Source organism: Hoplias malabaricus, chromosome Y, assembly GCF_029633855.1.
Source record: "Hoplias malabaricus isolate fHopMal1 chromosome Y, fHopMal1.hap1, whole genome shotgun sequence".
NCBI lineage: Eukaryota > Metazoa > Chordata > Actinopteri > Characiformes > Erythrinidae > Hoplias > Hoplias malabaricus.
In genome coordinates, this window is record NC_089820.1 from 13,088,395 (window position 1) to 13,107,256 (window position 18,862).

Here is an 18,862-nt window from a genome sequence, read left to right on the forward strand (position 1 = left end):
ATGCCCCAGAGGCCCAGACTGAGGTGTATGGCTCTAAATGAATGCATGCAGTAATAATATCGCAGTAAAATCCTGCTCTATTCATATAGTGTCTTGCTCCTCAGTCTGGGGCCCTGAGGACCCCAGGAGATAGGAATGTGGGCACCAACACGCATACATACTCAGTCGGGAAATCACAGTGTTTTCTAAAAGTATTTGGCCATGCAAGTCATTACATAATGACATGTTCAGATTGATTACAAATAATGCCAATTCAAGTGCCATTTATTTTAAACAAATTTTTAAAAGAGATTTCTAGATGGCCTAGAGTAATGTTTTATCTTACAAGATTGCATTATAATTCATCATCCACCATCAGTTCTTAACTATGTTAGTGGCTGTTCTGATATTAGGCCTACAGTTCACCCACTAAAGGCCTGACCAACGGGCTTGTGTTGCTGTACCTATACAGATACTACAAAGAAAAATATCCTAATTATTTCATCCATTCATTAATTCATTCATTGTCAGAAACCACTTATCCAGTTCAGGGTCCAGGTGGATCCGGTGCCTACCCGGAATCACTGGGCGCAAGGTGGGAACACACCCTGGAGGGGACGCCAGTCCTTCACAGGGTGACACACACTCACAACTATGGACACTTTTGAGTCGCCAATCCACTTACCAACGTATGTTTTTAGACAGTGGGACCAGACCAGAGCAACCGGAGGAAACCCATGCGGACACGGGGAGAACGCACCAAACTCCTCACAGACAGTCACCTGGAGCACCACCGTGCTGCCCTATAATTATTCAGAATTTACTAAATTAATTTCTAACACATTTTGAAGGCCATGATGGTTTCCCTCAACACACACCAACACACACACTGGCCCACATCCCATCTTTCATTCTCTCTCAACAAAATCCAGTGAGTTACTTGATGGAAATTTATGATCAACAAATGTTAAAAAATGCTGAAATAAAAATATTTTCCAAAGGATGGTAAATCATCACTGCCATAGCAAAACCTCATATGCTGAAAATGTTAATTTATAGGAGAACGTAAATGTTTAAAAAGCAAATTTTGGACCATTTATATTTGTCCATTCTTCATGAAATTCACTATTTAAAGGGCAGTTGACATTTTCTGTTAGCATAGATAAAATAGTATTATAGTTATTATAGTTAAGGTTTTGTGTATGATAGCAATGAGATATTTTTCATGCCCATTAAACCCCATTCTCCCTTATACTTCAACAATATAAATAGTGATGTAATATATTCAGGGACTGGATCTTGGATCTTTTTCCATAGAGGGCAATGCTTTTTTTCTGAAAAATATGGAACATTCTGTTGTTGGGGAATGGATTACAACATGGAGACAGAAGAATGCTTGGATATGAAAGCAGTATCCAAGCTGGTGCAGGTTAGCGCATGCATGTACAAGCTAAAGTACATGTACATACAGTATCTGAGAAGTTCTGCTTTTAAAAATAATGGCGACATTGAAATTACAAACGTTTTGCATATTGTGTGCAGAGAAGAGGCTGCTGGCGTGAGGCGTCGTGGGTAAAGCAGATGAGGGGCTAGAACCCAAAGCAAATGGATGGTTTTCAAAGCCATAGCATAGTGAAGAGTAAGCATGAACCTAGGGAGCTCTTCAGATTCTGCAGTGGTGAGCATCTTAGAGACAAGTCATCCAGTCTAGGGTCTAGGCATCCAGGAAAGAATGGCTTCTCAGCTGTTAACACCTTTATGAAGACCACAGCAAAGCCAATGGGCAGCCTTTGTGTCACATGACTGGTGATGAGGTTTGGTGGATAGAGGACAGTGGAAATTTGGGCTGTTGGAGTGAGAGAGGCAAAAAGAGGTGTCCATCACTGCTACAGCCTGCAAAAGGGAAGAGAACAAACATAAACGTGGTGAACAACACAGACTTAGTGGCCATAATACAGATGCTATATTTGATTTGTTTAGGTGGACATTTGTCCACGTTGTTTAGCTAGTGACTTTTTGGACAATTAGCAAACAGTTAAATATTAGCAAACAATACTTTATCAAAGAATCACATTTATTCAGTTTTGTTATTTTCCAAATGTGGTCAGTTAGCTAAGATTTGTTAATATCAGATGTTTGCTTCTTTACTTTGCAAAAATAAATAAATAAATAAATAAATAACCTTGAATTTGCTGATTTTCAAAGTGTTGCATAAAATTAAATTTAATTTGAGAAACGTACTAATTCTCAAATTATATATCTGGATGTAGATGATTTAATTTTGTGCCACACTTTGACATAAAAAAAAGTGTCATTGTTTTTAAGTGCAGCTTGGAATACACGCTGGCCTATGCCCTTTCTTTTTCAGCAGTGTGAAATTACAAACATGGTCTTATAAAAGTTATCATTGTTAGAAAAATGTTAGCCAGCTAATGCCAGTTGTTGTTAATGGGCAATAACCTTAACATTCATTATATGTACCTTCTTAATAATTTCATGGTTAGAGTAATAGATTTAACCATATAAAGTGTCTGTAGGATTATTAATGTAATGCACAAACCACTAAAACAATATTTAAGTGTTAAATTGGTGCTTTACTAATGATGACTGTGTAAGCAGCCATGTTGATATGACCTCATATGGTGAACTAGGGGCTCACCTTCCCAACTTTCCTAGAAATCAGAAATTTCAAGTTGCAAGCTGAAATTCAATCCTACTCCAGTGTTCCTAATATCCAGTGTTGCTAATATCCAGATACAGTTTCATTTGAATGTGTGAGGATTTAGCTGTGCTAATTTGTACATATCCATTACTGTTGCTGTTATTGCATTAGCGTCATATCTCCAACACAAAGTCAAACATGACTAGGGCTACATTTTTGTGGGACAGTAGTGTAAATGATATTTTAGTCAAGCTATTGCTGTAGTACCAATATAACGGGCCGGTGAAATGCAGTGAGTAAAGTTTCTGGGTAGTTTCATGGCTCAAATGAGTCATGATCCTTTGTTCAGCTATAATTAAACATACAGACTTTGAATGCAACACAGATAATATATTTTAATCTGTATTATTTTAATCCTAGACCCCTAATCCTTACCTTCAACCTCTTTAACTAGTGGAGACTAGTAAACAAGGACATTGCTTACCAATGAGCCCTAAACTCATAGTCATTAAGTCTATGAGCCTTAGGCAGAATAAGAGTATTTTCTCTCTGTCTGTCTATCTCTCTCTCTCACACACACTCTATCTCTCTCTCTCTCTCTCTGTCTCTCTATCTCTCTCTCTCTTTCTCTCTCTCTCTCACATACACACACACACACACACACACACACTCTCTCTTTCTCTCTCTCTCTCTCTCTCTCTCTCTCTCTCTCTCTCACACACACACACACACACACACACACTCTCTCTCTCTTTCTTTCTCTCTCTCTCTCTCTCTCTCTCTCTCTCTCATTACTAAAAGGTGTTTTTGGAGGCTTCGAGTGAATGTGCTGTAACTGTTAAATCTAGTCTACATGTCTTTCTTCCCCTGAGAAATGGACATTCGGCTTCAGTGGGTGGTGGGGGGCCCTAAATGCTCAGTCAGTGTTAACAATTTAAACACAGACTTGCTCTCAAGGCTCCACTGACTTGCTGCTTCATACAACACAATTCTTACACTGCTCATGACCACCACCCACCCTCTCTCTCTCTCTCTCTCTCTCTCTCTCTCTCTCTCTCTCTCTCTCTCTCTCTTTCTCTCTCTTTCAGCCACTCACTCTCTCTTGATCTTGACTAATGAGTAATAGCTTGGAAAAGTGTGTGGGCTATTTCGATAGGTAAAGTAAAAAGCCCACACACTTCAGGAATGCCTCTGTGACTTTTAGACTCGTCATTTTGAACCACAATATTGGACTGAAAATCCACCCACATACAAGGAGCAGTACAGATATGTGTAGATACCTACAGATCAACGAAAGCAGAGCTACATGCCTTCTTTAAACTCATTCACTTTCCAAAACTAACACCAACATACGGAAGCCTGTTTCCATCACATAAAATAATAATAAAAAAGGCACCATTTTTCCCTTAACATGTAAGGTGCTTTCTCAGTATTTTGAGATAATAAATGAATATATTTAGATTGTACACTATCTCAATATATTGACTTATTATCTCAAAATAATGAGATACAATCTGAAAATAATGAGTCAGTATTTCAATATATTGACTTAGTATCTGTAAATAATGAGATAGTATCTTGAAATAATGAGATACTATATATTCAATATATTGACTTAGTGACTCAATATATTGACTTAGTATTTCAAAATAATGAGATAATATCTCAATATATTGAGATAGTACGTCGAAATATTGAAATAGCTACTTGCATATTAATGAAAAAATAATTGGTGTCTTTTATTGTTATTATTTTATGTGGCAGAAGCAGGTTTCAAAACACAAATGTAAGGAAGGATTTACAGAAGAGAAGAACCTCTTGTGGCTCCATAAAGAACCTTTCAGACCTCCACATAATATATGTTCCGTATTTTATTTTTGATGTAAAGTATCTTATGAACCTCACTAATACATTCATCACTCATTCATGCACACATTCAATAATTTGCCCACACATTCATTCACCCAAAAATTCATACACATTCCCTAATACACATATTTAATCACTCACACACATTTAATAATCTTTACAGTGGGTGGAGGCGCTATACCCTTTTTAAAGGTTCTTCACACTTACTCATCGTTTTTCCAGAAACACTTCTTTGAAAGAAACATCTGCTGAGCATCACTCCAAGAGCTTATTTTTAAGTGACCCTGGCCTTCACTGAAAGATGAAGCAAGATGAAAAGTGTCGGAGGTGTATTTACCTTCACACTTGCTTTATTCCTGCCCTGCTTATTGAGAATTACAGTCAGGATGTGACAGAAATTATATGCAGATGAAAAACAAGAATGTTGGAGAATGGAATAAACAAAAGAAAAAAAAAGCAAAGGACATTATTCAAAACATTAAGCAATGAAGGAAAACACACAGTTTACATTTCTAGATGCGATTTAGCTAATGTTTAGCATATATTATAAAATACAATTATATAAGTACTGTGAAGATACAAGATGTGCAGCACCTGAAACTACGGATACTGGAAGCCTGTCCTAGCATTTCTCCTGTGGTGTTGCTATCAGTGTGTGAAGAGTGTGAGAAGAGGGTTGCATTGACAATCCAACACAATGGGCAGCCTTTGAACACATTTTATAAGTGGTCAGAAACTTGTAAATAACTCATGAATGAATAAAGTTAAGCACACCATTGTTTTTCTTGTAAAATTCCCAGTTTGATGTGTCACATGACCCTCTTCCCATTGAAAAAACAAAAGTTGGATCCAAAATGGCCGACTTCAAAATGGCCACCATGGTCACCACCCATCTTGAAAAGTTTCCCCCCTCCCATATACTAATGTGCCACAAACAGGAAGTTAATATCACCAACCATTCACATTTTATTAAGGTGTATCCATATAAATGGCCCACCCTGTATATTAAAATTGTAATTTAGTTAATGTTTTAGATTTTTTGTGGAAATATACTGAGAAATGTACTATGCATATTCACCAATCAGACATAACATTAAAATGAACTTCTTGCTCCTAAACTAAATTCAGTCCAATTCAGACTGTATTCCACCTGATGCTCATGCTTCTTACATTGTTATCCCCCTTTCACTCTGTGCTGCTGCAGCTTTAAAAACCATGTCCACTCATTTGCCACCGTATTAGACACATCTACCTGACTGAGCAACCTTGAAGGTACATCTGTTGCTGCACAGTTTGTGTCTGCCTTCATTAGTCCTTCATCAGTGGTCACTAGAAACTGCTCACAGGATCCTGTTGGCTAGATATTTTTGGTTGGTGGACCGCTTCAGTCCAACAGTGACACTGAGGGCTTTAGCCAACAACAGAAATTGTACTTGCTATGTGATGGTCCTCTGGGGGCCCTGACCACTGAAGAACAGGAAGAAAGGGGGCTAACAATTCATGCAGAGCAGCAGATGGACTACAGTGTGTAATTGTAGAGTCCACATACAGAAAAGTGGAGGTGATAGATGTATCATTGTTCCACACTGTGTAAAGAATTAGAGCTGATATAACATTCACCTCTAAAGAGACACTGACATTCACATGAACCACACACAGACACACGCACACACACACAGCTGCTTTACAAAAATATTTTGTTATGTGGATCTAAAATGGTTAAGGGATTTATATTTTCTATATTAATGTAAACATTAAATAACTCATTTAAATATAAGTTGAAAAATAAAAACAATTGATACTCAAAATCTGTTTAAACTGTTAATTAAATAGAAATATAATGTATCATAGCTGTCCACAGAAAAATGTGTATCTCCACAACAGTACATTTATAGGAAAAGTGTAAAATCAATCTTAAATTTCAGTCAATGTAAGAAAGAGGTCAATGTAAAAAGATTTATTATTATTATTTTATTTTAATTTTGGTGCATTTCTATTGGTCCATTTATCATTAAAGGACATATAGGTTTTAGATGTTTGCAGGGATGGATTTTCTATGAATTCTAGACATGTGATAGTCCCTCCTCAAAGACAAATTCCTTCAATTTCCCAGAACTGTATAGTTTTTTATCTGAAAGCCTTTTTGTTTTGCTTCATTTAAAAAAATAATTCAATTAGTCTCAAGGTCTGACGTATGATTTCCCTTTGTAGTTGATTCCACTCTGTTGGTTAATCCCAGCTCCAGATCCCTCTTATTCATGAGAGATTTGAAGGGGGAGTGACACTTGTGTGTGAGATGAGCTGACATGTCAATGGTTAATAGGATCAAGGCCTGATGGCCTACCTCTGTTCCCCAGCTCCACTCCACTGTCTGCCTGGATCCCACTCTATTAAACATTAAACATTCACACTTTGATTGACAATCAGGGGGTATTTCCTTATTTCCTTTGTTAAACACTACTACAGGTGTAAAGAACATGCTCTTATACTGTCTGCAGTGAGCAACCTGTTCTGTTGGGCAGTGCCTCTCTATGGAGATTGTACAAATGATATGTGCACAGCTGTCAGGATTGGCTGCATTTTAAAGTAGAGGTAATCACTCGTTAGTAAAGGTGTCCACATGTTTGGACATATATTTTTGGGCATTTGCTATTGTCATATTATGTTGTATTTGTATGTACCACTTGGTGTTTATGTAATGCATCATCACATCAGCAGTATATGCAGTGCCTGGCTCTGAATTCCTGATCTATTGCTCTCCTCAATTCACCACCCTCTCCCAACCCAACCCCCCATCCACACTGTGGATGTAATGAGGGTCAGATGAGGTGCCAATTAGTGAGTTTATTCCTGTGCATCATGACGTCTGACCCTTGGGGTGACCCACTCCACTCAGGATCCACTCAGGATTGTAATTAAACAAGACTGAGTGATGATATGACAGCAGCGGTGTGAGAAAGGAAGGATACCCTGCTCTCAACTCTTACTCAGCATTTGGCCCCAGTATTCACCTTGATACTGCAGCCTAAGCTGAACGAGGGAGTTCTCACTCCACTGTGTGCTGCTGTTATTTCACAGCAGCAAAAGCTGTTATAGCTCCTATTTTAACAGTATTTTTTGTGAAGCCCTGTTTTGTGGAAAACAAAATTGTGTACATGCTGCTCGAGGGTTGTCATCACAAATATTTAAGAGAGCAGACTGAATTATTTTGTGTTTTAATTCACAGCAGGTTTACAATATGGTGTAATTACAATGTTATTACATAACATTACAATATGGTAATATTGTGGTAGCAATATTTATCCCTTACTTAAATGTCAGTTTCTTGGTTATTAGTAATACATTATTCAGAAATTGCTACTGTAACTAGTAATATTGGGTTAATTGTTTTATTGTTATTATTATTATTATTATTATTAACCAAAAGCTAGTGCATTAGTTAAAATTAAATGAGGTGGTTTTATATCAAAAGACTCATTCTGCTTAGTGATCAAAATTACAGTGACACTAAACACATCTGTAAAATATAAACTCTCTTCTATTATCTTAGTTCTCAGTTAACGCCTAATAACATCACTTCTTCTGAGTAACATAAAATTACATCATGATTTAAAACAGTAATCACTGGATTTTATTGTAAATTTCCTCTTTAACATTGCAGTGTGGCAGCCTGGCCTGAAAAATACCTTTTAATTTACCACCGTTAACCCAAGAGGATTTTAAATGATGGAGAAAGGTAATGTGTACCAGGAGAATTCAACAGAAGGACATTTAAAGCAGTGTGGTTCTCAATTAGTCTTAGATATGAACTGATAATTCCATGCTCCGTCCACCAGAGCAACTGCAACAGCAAGTGCCACAAATCCCATTTAAATGAAAGAGAAAGCCTAACATAGAATACAGTTTTTTGTTTGTATCCTAATGGCTGCATGTTTGTAAACAACCCAAACAGTTAGTGATTTCAGCAACTAAATTTTTTTCTTCATAGAAAAGCATAACACATGGGATTCACTGGATCATCCAAATATAAGCTTCACCCTTCTCAAAGCTAAGTCTGCTTTAGAGGTATAAAGCCCCCAGCACCGTGCTGTGGAGCATTGCAACTGCATTCTCTGAAGTGATAATGCTCCATTCAGTAAATCAGGGATGTGTGACACAGGTGATCCATGTTCTTGTGGTTGAAAGAAATCAAATCCTTGTAGAAATGTTCAATTTCCAGTGTAAAACTTTTCCAGGAACATAAAGGCTGGGTTAAGTTTAGTGCCTCTATTAAAGCTCTTAATTTCAGAAGGAATGTTAAGTGGTGCACAAAATCTTTAGGCCATTTCTCCCTGGTCATTAGGTAGAATGGTTTTGTGGGTGGAGCATGAACAGGTCATTTAAGGTGGAGTTCAGGCAGAACCCATTAAACCCAAGTTTCAGTTCACCCCACTGTTCAGAAATGTAGAATCACTGCTTTAAACAATAAAAATATATATTTTGTTTCGGATATGTGTATAAACCATTTCTATTATAATAATAATATTCTAGATATCACAATTCAATTATATCTAGGATGCTGAAAAGAATTAGGAATTCAATTGAACTGCAAATGATTCTGTACTTTCTGATAAAGCAGCAGTACAGCACCGAGAAATAAAAGAATAAAATTCCTATGCAAACCGACACATTAGAATATCTGTGTTCTAGTGTAGATGAATATGTATGTGAATGTGTGCATACTTAGCTGGCTCCAAGTCGAAGGGAAAAAAATAAATTAAAAAGATAAAAATAAATACACACACACACACACAGTACTGTGCAGAAGTTTAAGGCACCAGAGATTATGAGATTTAAAATTTGTCTGAGCATCAAACAAATAACACCCAACATTAGAATAAAACCAAATAACATTACTCCAGGGAGTGTGATATTCGGTGTGTGAATGTGTTGTTTTAACTTTTTCCAAATCATTCCTCCTTTGAGGTTATCATCCAATACATTTTTAAATAATGTGTGCTGTTGATTTAATAAATTCATGCGATCAAGGAGAATCTGATCAAGGAGAATGTTCAAACTCACTCAAACTTACTACTTTATAGAAAAAATGATCTTTTATTTCTTAAATGCTTTATATTAGTATTTTTTTGTATTTACTGTGATTATATATAGGTTTATACAAGCACCACTCTTAGTTTAGTTTAAATATATAGAATTATCTTAGGTGCCTAATATTTCTGCACAGTACTGTATATATAAAATTTCTTAGAAAAATATTACATGTACTTACTTCATAAAAAAGAGAAAACGGCAGTGTAATATCAACATCTGTCAACATAAAATGGCAAACATGGAAAAGGGAAGGATAAAAGAAATGACAAAAAAACAATAATAAAATTCCAAAATGAACATTTTTTATTTTTTGTTTTCATAAAGGATGAGTGCAAAGAAAGAGCTTGTGATGAGTCTAGCAGTCACTAAGCTGTGCACCATAAGGCATCTGTAAATACAAGCATTTATACACCTACAACCTACAGTACAGAAACTCAGTCATGGAGAAAGTTCAACAAAACTACCAAGAATGTGCACACAGTTCCAAAAAAAGTAACCAAAATCAATGGAACAAAGCATGGAGTCGCAATTAAAGTCCAAGACAATGTAAAAGAAATAAATAAATCAAGAGAGAGAGAGAGAAAAGACACACTCGGCACGATTCATACATTCATCAATCATCAATGGGACAGATTTGGCGTACGCCCAAATGAGGCTTGATGAGGGAAAAATTCAAATTAATTTACAGCTACGGATTATAACCCGAGGCCAGGGCACTGACGCCGCTGGAGATGATTGTTAATGTGGTCTTTCCACAAACCCTCGCCATTTTTCCTTTCCAGAATGAAATGGCATCCATGTAGCTATCATCCAAAACAATAAGATATAAAGCATATCATCACAATCAATGTCTAAGACATCTATATTACACATTAGAATCAGACCTGACAATGTTATTTTCAATGATTTAAAGATATCTGTATATGTGTATTTTTGTAATAGGATTCTATTTCAACACTATAAATCACATACCTTAAGTGAAATGGTTTCTGTTAGCTCAATAACATAGGGCCCTTTTAACATAGACAGGGTCCTCTCATGCATTTTAAAAGGTGTGAGCTGTACAAATAGAAATAATCCACAAAAGCAAGATCTGGTCCCAAAAATATACTTGAAAAGTAAAAAGAAACAGCAGCAATAGATCTAGAAGCGGACACTAGAACCTGTGGTAAGCTATACATGACGGCTGTGAGAGGGAGTAGATTGTCTACAGCCTGTAAGTATAGCACTGCGATGGCTAAAGCAGTTCAGCAGCTCTTTGAAGCCATAGCTAAACATCACCTTGGTGTCCGGGTCAAACGTCGAAACAAGGAAATATTATACATATTCCTTTGCATTTTCCGGTATGAACACGTGCATGCAACAGTCATCGTAATTTACAAATGAAGAGATGAAAATCAATTGCACTACCAATGGTGAGATTTCTAGTGCAGCTATGTGCAGCCTTTAGTAACGTACACACATTGTGTTTTTAAAATATGCTCCCTATGCGTGTTCATACGTTTTCCAAAATACAGTAAGTCTGGACAGCTCTCCTCCTTGTGGGCTCAGAAACAGCATGTTTTAAAAATCTCTGGTTAGTTCTCAGATTCGTCAAATTAAGAATGATAGTGTAATTAAATACATTGACCAGCAAACGGTGGAATAAATAAATCAGATTTGTAAATAATCAACATATAAAAGATAGCCTCGTTCTCTGAGATAAGAGGAGTGGTGACCAATTCACATTCTATTCTGGTTTTTGAAATAAAGAGAAGCAAACCTCTGCAACTGGAAGGACAGCATGTATGCAGACAACACACACACACACACACACACACACAAACTCACTCATGAAAAAATAGCAATGACTAGACCAAAGGAAAAATAAATAAACAATGGTAAATCAAATCCAAGTTGCACATTTCTCAAATTCCAAAATAAATACATTCACTCTCAGACTTTGTGTCCTTAAAAAAAAATACAGACACAAAACTCAAAACAATTAAAACAATTTGCATTTGTTCATAAAAATGCATTGTAAATGCACTCAAGTACAGAATGACATGGCAATGTGAAAACAACAACATAAAATAAGTTTTCATTAAAAGATAGCATTGAGAAATTAATCACAAAAAAATCCATAAGTTGGTCAAACAGAAACAGATCCAACAGAGTAAAGGAAAACAAAACAGAAAGAAACAGAATAAAAGGAAAGCAGTTGATTTTCTGTACAAAATCAAACAAACAATAGAAGCATACAAGCTCTAGATGTGCTAAGCTAATGGTGGTGTCAGGGAAATTTAGTTATGTGTATATTTATGTGTGTGTGTGTGTATGTGTATGTGTGTGTGTGTGTGTGTGTGTGTGTGTGTGTAGCAGTATGTATACGCATACAATCTGGTAGCCAACAGCCAATCTCTTTTTTTTCTGCCAGCAGCTGACTACAGCACTTCAGTGCACCTCAACGGTTTACTATTTAACACCAACAGCCTCCCCAGGACTTCGCTTTCTGTAAGTGTTTTTGTTTTGCGAGCCTAGCTCATTTGACATACTCAGCTGATTTCCAGAAGTGTCCAGGGTGAGAGAGGCGGCGGTTGCGTTTGGGGAGTTTCTCCAGAAGCTCCACCAGTTTGGAGAAGCTGGGTCTCTCCTCCTGCTCGTACGCCCAGCAGAACAGCAGGATGTCCTACAACAGAGCAGAGAAATCTACACTGAAGCAGTCAGCCACAGGAGGCTGTGTATTCCAGCTATCTTTCAACAGCACAACAGAAAATTGCTTAGATTTCCATAAAATGGAAAGGTCAAGGTCAACAGATCAAGCCCCTGGTCAATGTTCTCATTACTAGGCTGAAATAATTCAAATCAGATATTTTTTTCATGGCTGCGTGGACAAGTCAAACCTTTTCAAATTCGATTTGAATCACTTTCATATTGTAGTTCTAGATCTGAAAAGTATCTGATTCATGGGAATGAATGTGAGCCGTCAGATCAGATTTCATTTTTCTTTTTGAATGTATGTATGTATTTAGTGCTGTTGTTGTCAGCCGGCAATTGGCAGCAACATGCAGGCTGTGTCCCAAACGGCTCAGTGCTTCTTACATAGAGCGCTGGGCCAGTGATGAAACTGCACCAAAACAAGGCACTGAATGTTAGAAAAAAGAGCCATGCTGGAGATAGCTGAATACAAATGGATTGTTTTAGACATATTGCTTAGGCTTAAGGGCAGGGGATGTGTGGTAGTGCAAGCAGACCACTGGTCCCCCATGACAAAAGTATAATAAAAGAAAAAAACACCAATGTCCATGTTAATAATAACGGAAATAACCAGTGCCAATGTACACTGCAGGGACAAACAAGTTAAAACACAGTTCTCATTCATTGTCTGTAACCGCTTATCCAATTCAGGGTCGCGGTGGGTCCAGAGCCTACCCGGAATCACTGGGCGCAAGGCAGGAATACACCCTGGAGGATAAGCGATTACAGACAATGAATGAATGAATAAATAAAACACAGTTCTAGTGTCTTACTGAAACACTTGCTTTAATCAAAATACCACAAGGATCTAGCAACACAGCACCATTCTACCTCTGTCTAAACAGCCCTGTTCAGAACGAGCAGTCTCAGCTCCTAAGTTGGAGTGACTGTGGGCCCTAGCGTAACTGAGTTCGTGCATGTGCGTGTGTGTGTGTGTGTGTGTGTGTGTGGGCATATTTTGCAGATACTTACAGATATCTCTTTGCCCATACCAATCTGAGTGAGATTGGGTTTCATGCCACTTCCCACCTGCCAGATAATGACTTCCGGTGGCTGGTTTTTAAACGGCCATTCTCTCGCATGCAGTTCGTACCAGATAGTGCTAGAACACATACAGAGGTCAGTTAGAACAGTCTGTGTTCATACTGTGCTTATACTGTATATATAAATTTGTGAATAGAGTGTAGCATGCTCTTAATTCAAGGAGTTCGGGTCACAGTGCACCTTGACATATGTCCAAATAATTTCATGTTTTAATATGTGGTTGTGTTTGTGTGTGTGACATGAAGAATGCACGCAGGGGGTGCACTTCACAGGACTGTAGGTGTAGCCATCATGGCTAAGGGCTGTCCAGGATAATTGATTAAAGAGTCAGGAGGGGCTCTTGACTTCAGTGAAATATGTCAGCTGTCTAAAGAGCAAGGGCGTGCTGAAATTGCCTTCTCTGTATTTAAGGACTAATTACGCCTAATTAAAAATCAACAAGTCAAGTGTTGTTATCCAGCTAACAAATCCTCTCCTCTTCTGCACCCTGGAGTTTCTCAGAGAGATGGCCACTGGGAAATGAGGGTAAAAAAAAAGAGTAAAACACATAAGAATCCATAGGTCTAAATTCTATTTATGTTTATGTTAACACTTTGAATATATCGTGTCAATAAGCTTAAGAGCAGACTGTTTTTAGGCGTATTTACTTATTACTCTTTTTGCCGACAGTGCCTATAAAACTGTATTAAAAAATGGGATATTCAGATATTTCTCATTTTAAAAGTTTGTTACATCAAAAGTGCATCAATGAGCTTCAGTTACTGAAGGTTTTTGGCTTTTTCACCTCTTAAAGGGAACATATACCCCATTTCCACAGATTCACACAATTTTGAGGTCTGAATGAAATGCCTGTGGTATGCTTTAGTTAAAACACCACAAGGATCAAACAACACAGCACCTTCCTCCCCCTGTCTAAACAGCCCTGTTCAGAACGACCGCTTTCTCTGATAAGAATGAGCCTCTGTTTGAATGCCCAGGAGTGAGGCATGACAAGTAGAAACAATGGTTTTGAGTCATTTTCACTTGGTTCTCTTGCATAAGAGCAGGTCTAGCTCGGTGTTTGGTCAGCGTTAGACCAGGAGGCACAACTAAACGGAGGTGCCAGCTGTTTATGTGAGATGCAGCACAAAATCAGAATGATGCAATGATGATGTAATCAGAAATGAAAATGCAAATGCATTCAACAAGTGATTTTTAAATATGCCCCTTTAAATGACATGCACAAGAATGCACCCCACCCCCACGCCCACCTGGAGAACCTTCACACTGTTAAACAGACTTGACTAAATAAGCAGCGTTCCAATGCTGTGCCCATGGGCTTTACATACATAAAAGTCTGTTTTTGTCCCTATAGTAGAGACAGTCTGGAATTCAGCTACTGATGCCTGGAGAAAATTAAAGTATTATATTTTTACAAACTTAGTCATCTAAACCTTTCATACATTTAAACAGTTTGAATACTCTTTAATTGCTTGTGCAGCTAAATTAAATATTACATTAAAAAAATTATAATAAATGAAATATAGTGAAACTGGTTACAATTTTCCAAAGACATAATTCTACCTTTGGAATCCACAATCTTTCCCTTTTTATGCTGCAGTTTTAGAGTGAATTCTGCAAATACAAATTAAATCCAATTCCCTCTGAATGGGAAATGACCTTAGTGTGGGAGAATGCCCTCTCCAGCTCTGAGTGACATCCACAGAAGATAGATACATGCAGCACAGAGAAGTAAAAAAAAAAGAAAAGAAAACCAGACAGGAAGAACAGACGTGGATAAAAGCAATGAATGCTGTGGGGTCACCTCTAGGTACTGTTCCTTTGCCCTGACCAGCTGGAGGGCTAACACGAGCCTTCGTCCAGCTGCAATAGAGTGCCAGAGCCACAGAGCCTCCATATGGAGGCAACAGCTGAGAATGCAATTGTGTTAGAAGGAAGCAGAGCCACATCCATCCTTTATTCATCTGTCCATGCTCCCACACAGTGGATCAAGTAGAGCAAACCACATACACCTACAGTTGCCACCTCTGGACACACCAGCAGTTTTAACTTTACATTAAGGTTAAAGGGCCCGTATCATGGAAAACAGTATTTTTCTTGCTTTTTGAAAGAAACATTTGATGATGTTAATGCTGAGCAGATAGATGCCTTATAGTGGTGCCTTAAAGTGACTTTCAAAACACATAACATTTACAAAGCTAGTAAACAGCTCATTTTAATGCCACAAAAATATGTTTATATTCATTAATGGTCTGTGACCGCTTCTCCAGTTCAGGGTGGCAGTGGGTGCGGAGTCTACCAGGAATCACTGGCCGCAAGGCGGGAACACACCCTGGACAGGGCACCATTCCATCACAATATATTTTTATTTACATATAATCAACTACTCACCCTATACCAATTTATTCCACCTATTTAACCAACATGGAGGTGATAAGGAGTGCTGTTACTGCAGCGTCTATGTACACTACCAGAGTTATAGATGTGGGGAAATAATTAAATGTTGTGCTGTTCCTGGCTGTTGGGAGGAAAATGTCATTAAGAGGACATGTAGATCCTACATACAAATGGCTCAATATTTTGGAACCTCTGATCTACTTGCGCTATGACAGATCCAGCCCCACCCCCAGACTCTTAGGAACTCTGAAACTTAAAAGAGACTGCCCTGGAAAGGAAAAACTCCAACCAGGAGGGACAGGTCCGCCTTGTCCTTAAGCAAACGCCTTGCAGCCGGTGGAATGAATCTGACCACACAATCTCCAGAGACAACCATAAGCTCACCCAAGGTGCTCAAACTTGGTTCACATATCAAGAAAATGATGGTTGTCTCAGGTGAGTGTGTGTATGGCCTTAGCAGAACACAAAGTGCTAACATGCTTAAGGGCAAGGCAGCCCTGTTCCACCAGGTTGATTTCTAGTTTTGCAGGGTGCAAGGTGACCTCTTGCTTAAGGTCAAAGCTGCCCAGCTCCCCCATGACTCTAAGTATATATTTTACTGAGGATTTTAGTCTAAGCATCAGAACGTGTACCATATAATTCAAAGTTTGCAAACCAATCAGATCTCAGGACACAGAAGCTGTCCTTCATATTATATGAAAATTTAATGATGAACTGACCAATAGAAATGATCAGTTTGGAACACGACCAGAGACTAACGTTAACTTGCTGCATGTTTAGAGCACTTTCTCACAACCTGAGCACATGAATATTAACGTTAACTAACTCTCAGATCCTCCTCTGTTACTCTAAAAGTTATATACAAGCCACTTTTAAAACTTTATTTAAAATAATTATCTGTCATTGTTATCTGTTGTGCTCTCGTTACTGACCTCAAACCCAGAGCTGGTAAAAACTAACTTTATAAACTAGACTCTGACGAGGTGAATCTGAGGCCAGTGAAGCTGATGATTGGAGCAGGTTTACATTTGAACAGGTGCCTTAATGAAGGCTTGTCTGTCTGACTTGCTGCCAAAACACGTTAACCTCTGTGGCGCACTTTCAAAATAAAAGTTTGTGGGGAATAAAAGCTTTTTTTTCTCTCCCTGGTATAATTTTTTTTGGGGGGTGGGGGGGAGGTCAAATGCATTATGAATATTCCACTACATTTAGTTACATATTTAATTGCCCATAGCTCGGAAGAACAACATCCAGAAAATGTCAGGACTGCACATTGTGGCACAGAGGTGATTTGGATAAGAGTTTTAAAGTTGATAATGTCTTGAACAGCCTGAGTCTACAAGCACTGAGTGGCTGAGAGGGTTTTATTAGCTTGAGGAAGAAATTAGGCAACTAATGAAGTCTACGAACAAGCGAATCAAAAGCAGCTATTAGCATTTCCAATGGGACATTTTAAGGGGAATTAAACTGAAAACAAAAAGCTGAATTCAGCTCCCAAGCACTGCCTCTGAGAAAAAGCATTTAATACAAAGAGGCTGCAAGCTTGATGCATGTTCTGCTGTTTCTACATTCTTCTCCTGCCTCCCTCACTTAAAAGGAGTAATATTGAGCCAAATTAATGGTGAGTGACAGAGTCAGGGTCAGTTCAGTCAGTTCAGGGATGAAATAAAACTCCACTTCATTAGCAGAAATTCATCCGGAGACCTTCCGTGATGGTTTTTCTCAACCACAGAACGCACTGGAATGGAATTGACCCCAGCCCTGTGTGTTTAATTGAACGCTCTGGGCTAACTGACTATTAGCATTGAAATAAGTCACTATGGGCACCCAGAGACTGTTTAGGAACCCAAATGAGTTCAGTACAAAAGAGCTGATAATTATACAGCTAGAGAGAGCAAACTTTGCAGAAATTCACTCTGAGAACTCAACAGATGTGATGAGTGCATTTATCATTCCATTAATGAATGATACTTAAACAAAAGGAATACTCAACAAGAAATTTGCCTTTCTGCTTTGGACAGGATTCTTAATCAGAAACGGAATTAAACTCTTTTGGGGGGTTTTACCAAACATTCTCCCCAGTTTAGACATTTTCCAATTCCATGTTTGGCTTAGAACTCCCCTAAACACATAATGCTACCAAGCTGTGAGGTAGTCTAACAAGATGCCTGTGAGACATGTGAAACCAGCCACAGCTTCATTTCTAATCGTCACTAACACAACATCATTGGACAGCTCAACACACACAGAGGAGAACATTAACTGTTCAGCTCTGTTGTGTCACTTAACAGATGCCCAGGAGGCTAGCACTGTGAAAATGCACAGTGAAAATGCTACACACTTACTTGCTACAAACTGAGACACAAACTTGTATGAACTGATCAGAATGAGTGAAAAGTGTAAAATAGATACAAAGTGTGCAGATCTAAAATAGTACGGAATGCACTGACGTCTCAAATGTTCTTAAAAAACTCAATGTTTATCTTTTATTTCTATATTAAACTTGCTTTCTAAAAATCTGTTGTTCAAATTTGAATCACAACACATGGCTACAACATGGTTTGGCTTAGATTTATCACAGAAGAACACAAAGGAGGGACAATCAGTGTGGTGAATTGTGAGGGGGGCTTCAGGGAAACCCACCCGAATGCAAAGACGTCAGACTGTTTGGAAAAGGGGAGCTGGTCCTCCGCTGTCTCTGGAGAGAGCTGACGGATAATCTCAGGAGCCAGATGACACAGCCAACCACTGGGAATCCTTAATTTATCCTCCCTCCTACTGCAGAGAGAGAGAGAGGGGGGGGGGGTTTGAGAAAAAAAGTGATAAATAGAGAGGGAGGAAGATCAGAGAAACAGAAAAAGGAAGAATATTAAAACAAAATGAAACAGGAGAGAACAGGTGGCAAGAATAGAAGAGAGGGGATGGAGAGAAAAAATGGAAATGAAAGAGAAAGAAGAAGGAGAAAGAGCAAAGAGAGACCAAGAAAAAGGGAAGGATAGAGCAGGAAAAAATGAAACAGAAATGGAGAAAGAGGGAAAGTGAGAAGAGAAAATGAAATTGCAAGACAGATAGAAAGAGCAAGAA

At 38.2% G+C, this 18,862-nt stretch overlaps 1 protein-coding gene across 2 annotated transcripts in view; it reads right to left on the bottom strand.

The window, feature by feature from the left end:
- Positions 1–1,409: 1,409 nt before the first annotated feature.
- LOC136678957 (kinase suppressor of Ras 2-like) overlaps positions 1,410–18,862 on the bottom strand; it is a 125,995-nt gene continuing 108,542 nt past the window's right edge. Inside the window, exons 19-22 of one of the 2 annotated variants that reach the window (XM_066657165.1) lie at positions 18,422–18,556; positions 13,310–13,439; positions 12,136–12,269; positions 1,410–1,872 (exon numbers count right to left, since the gene is read on the bottom strand). In XM_066657165.1, the coding sequence (XP_066513262.1) occupies positions 1,866–1,872; positions 12,136–12,269; positions 13,310–13,439; positions 18,422–18,556 (406 nt within the window). In that variant the 3' untranslated portion in view covers positions 1,410–1,865. Of the gene's footprint in view, positions 1,873–11,855; positions 12,270–13,309; positions 13,440–18,421; positions 18,557–18,862 lie in introns of those variants that run through there. The other variant, XM_066657164.1, reaches the window with a different exon arrangement.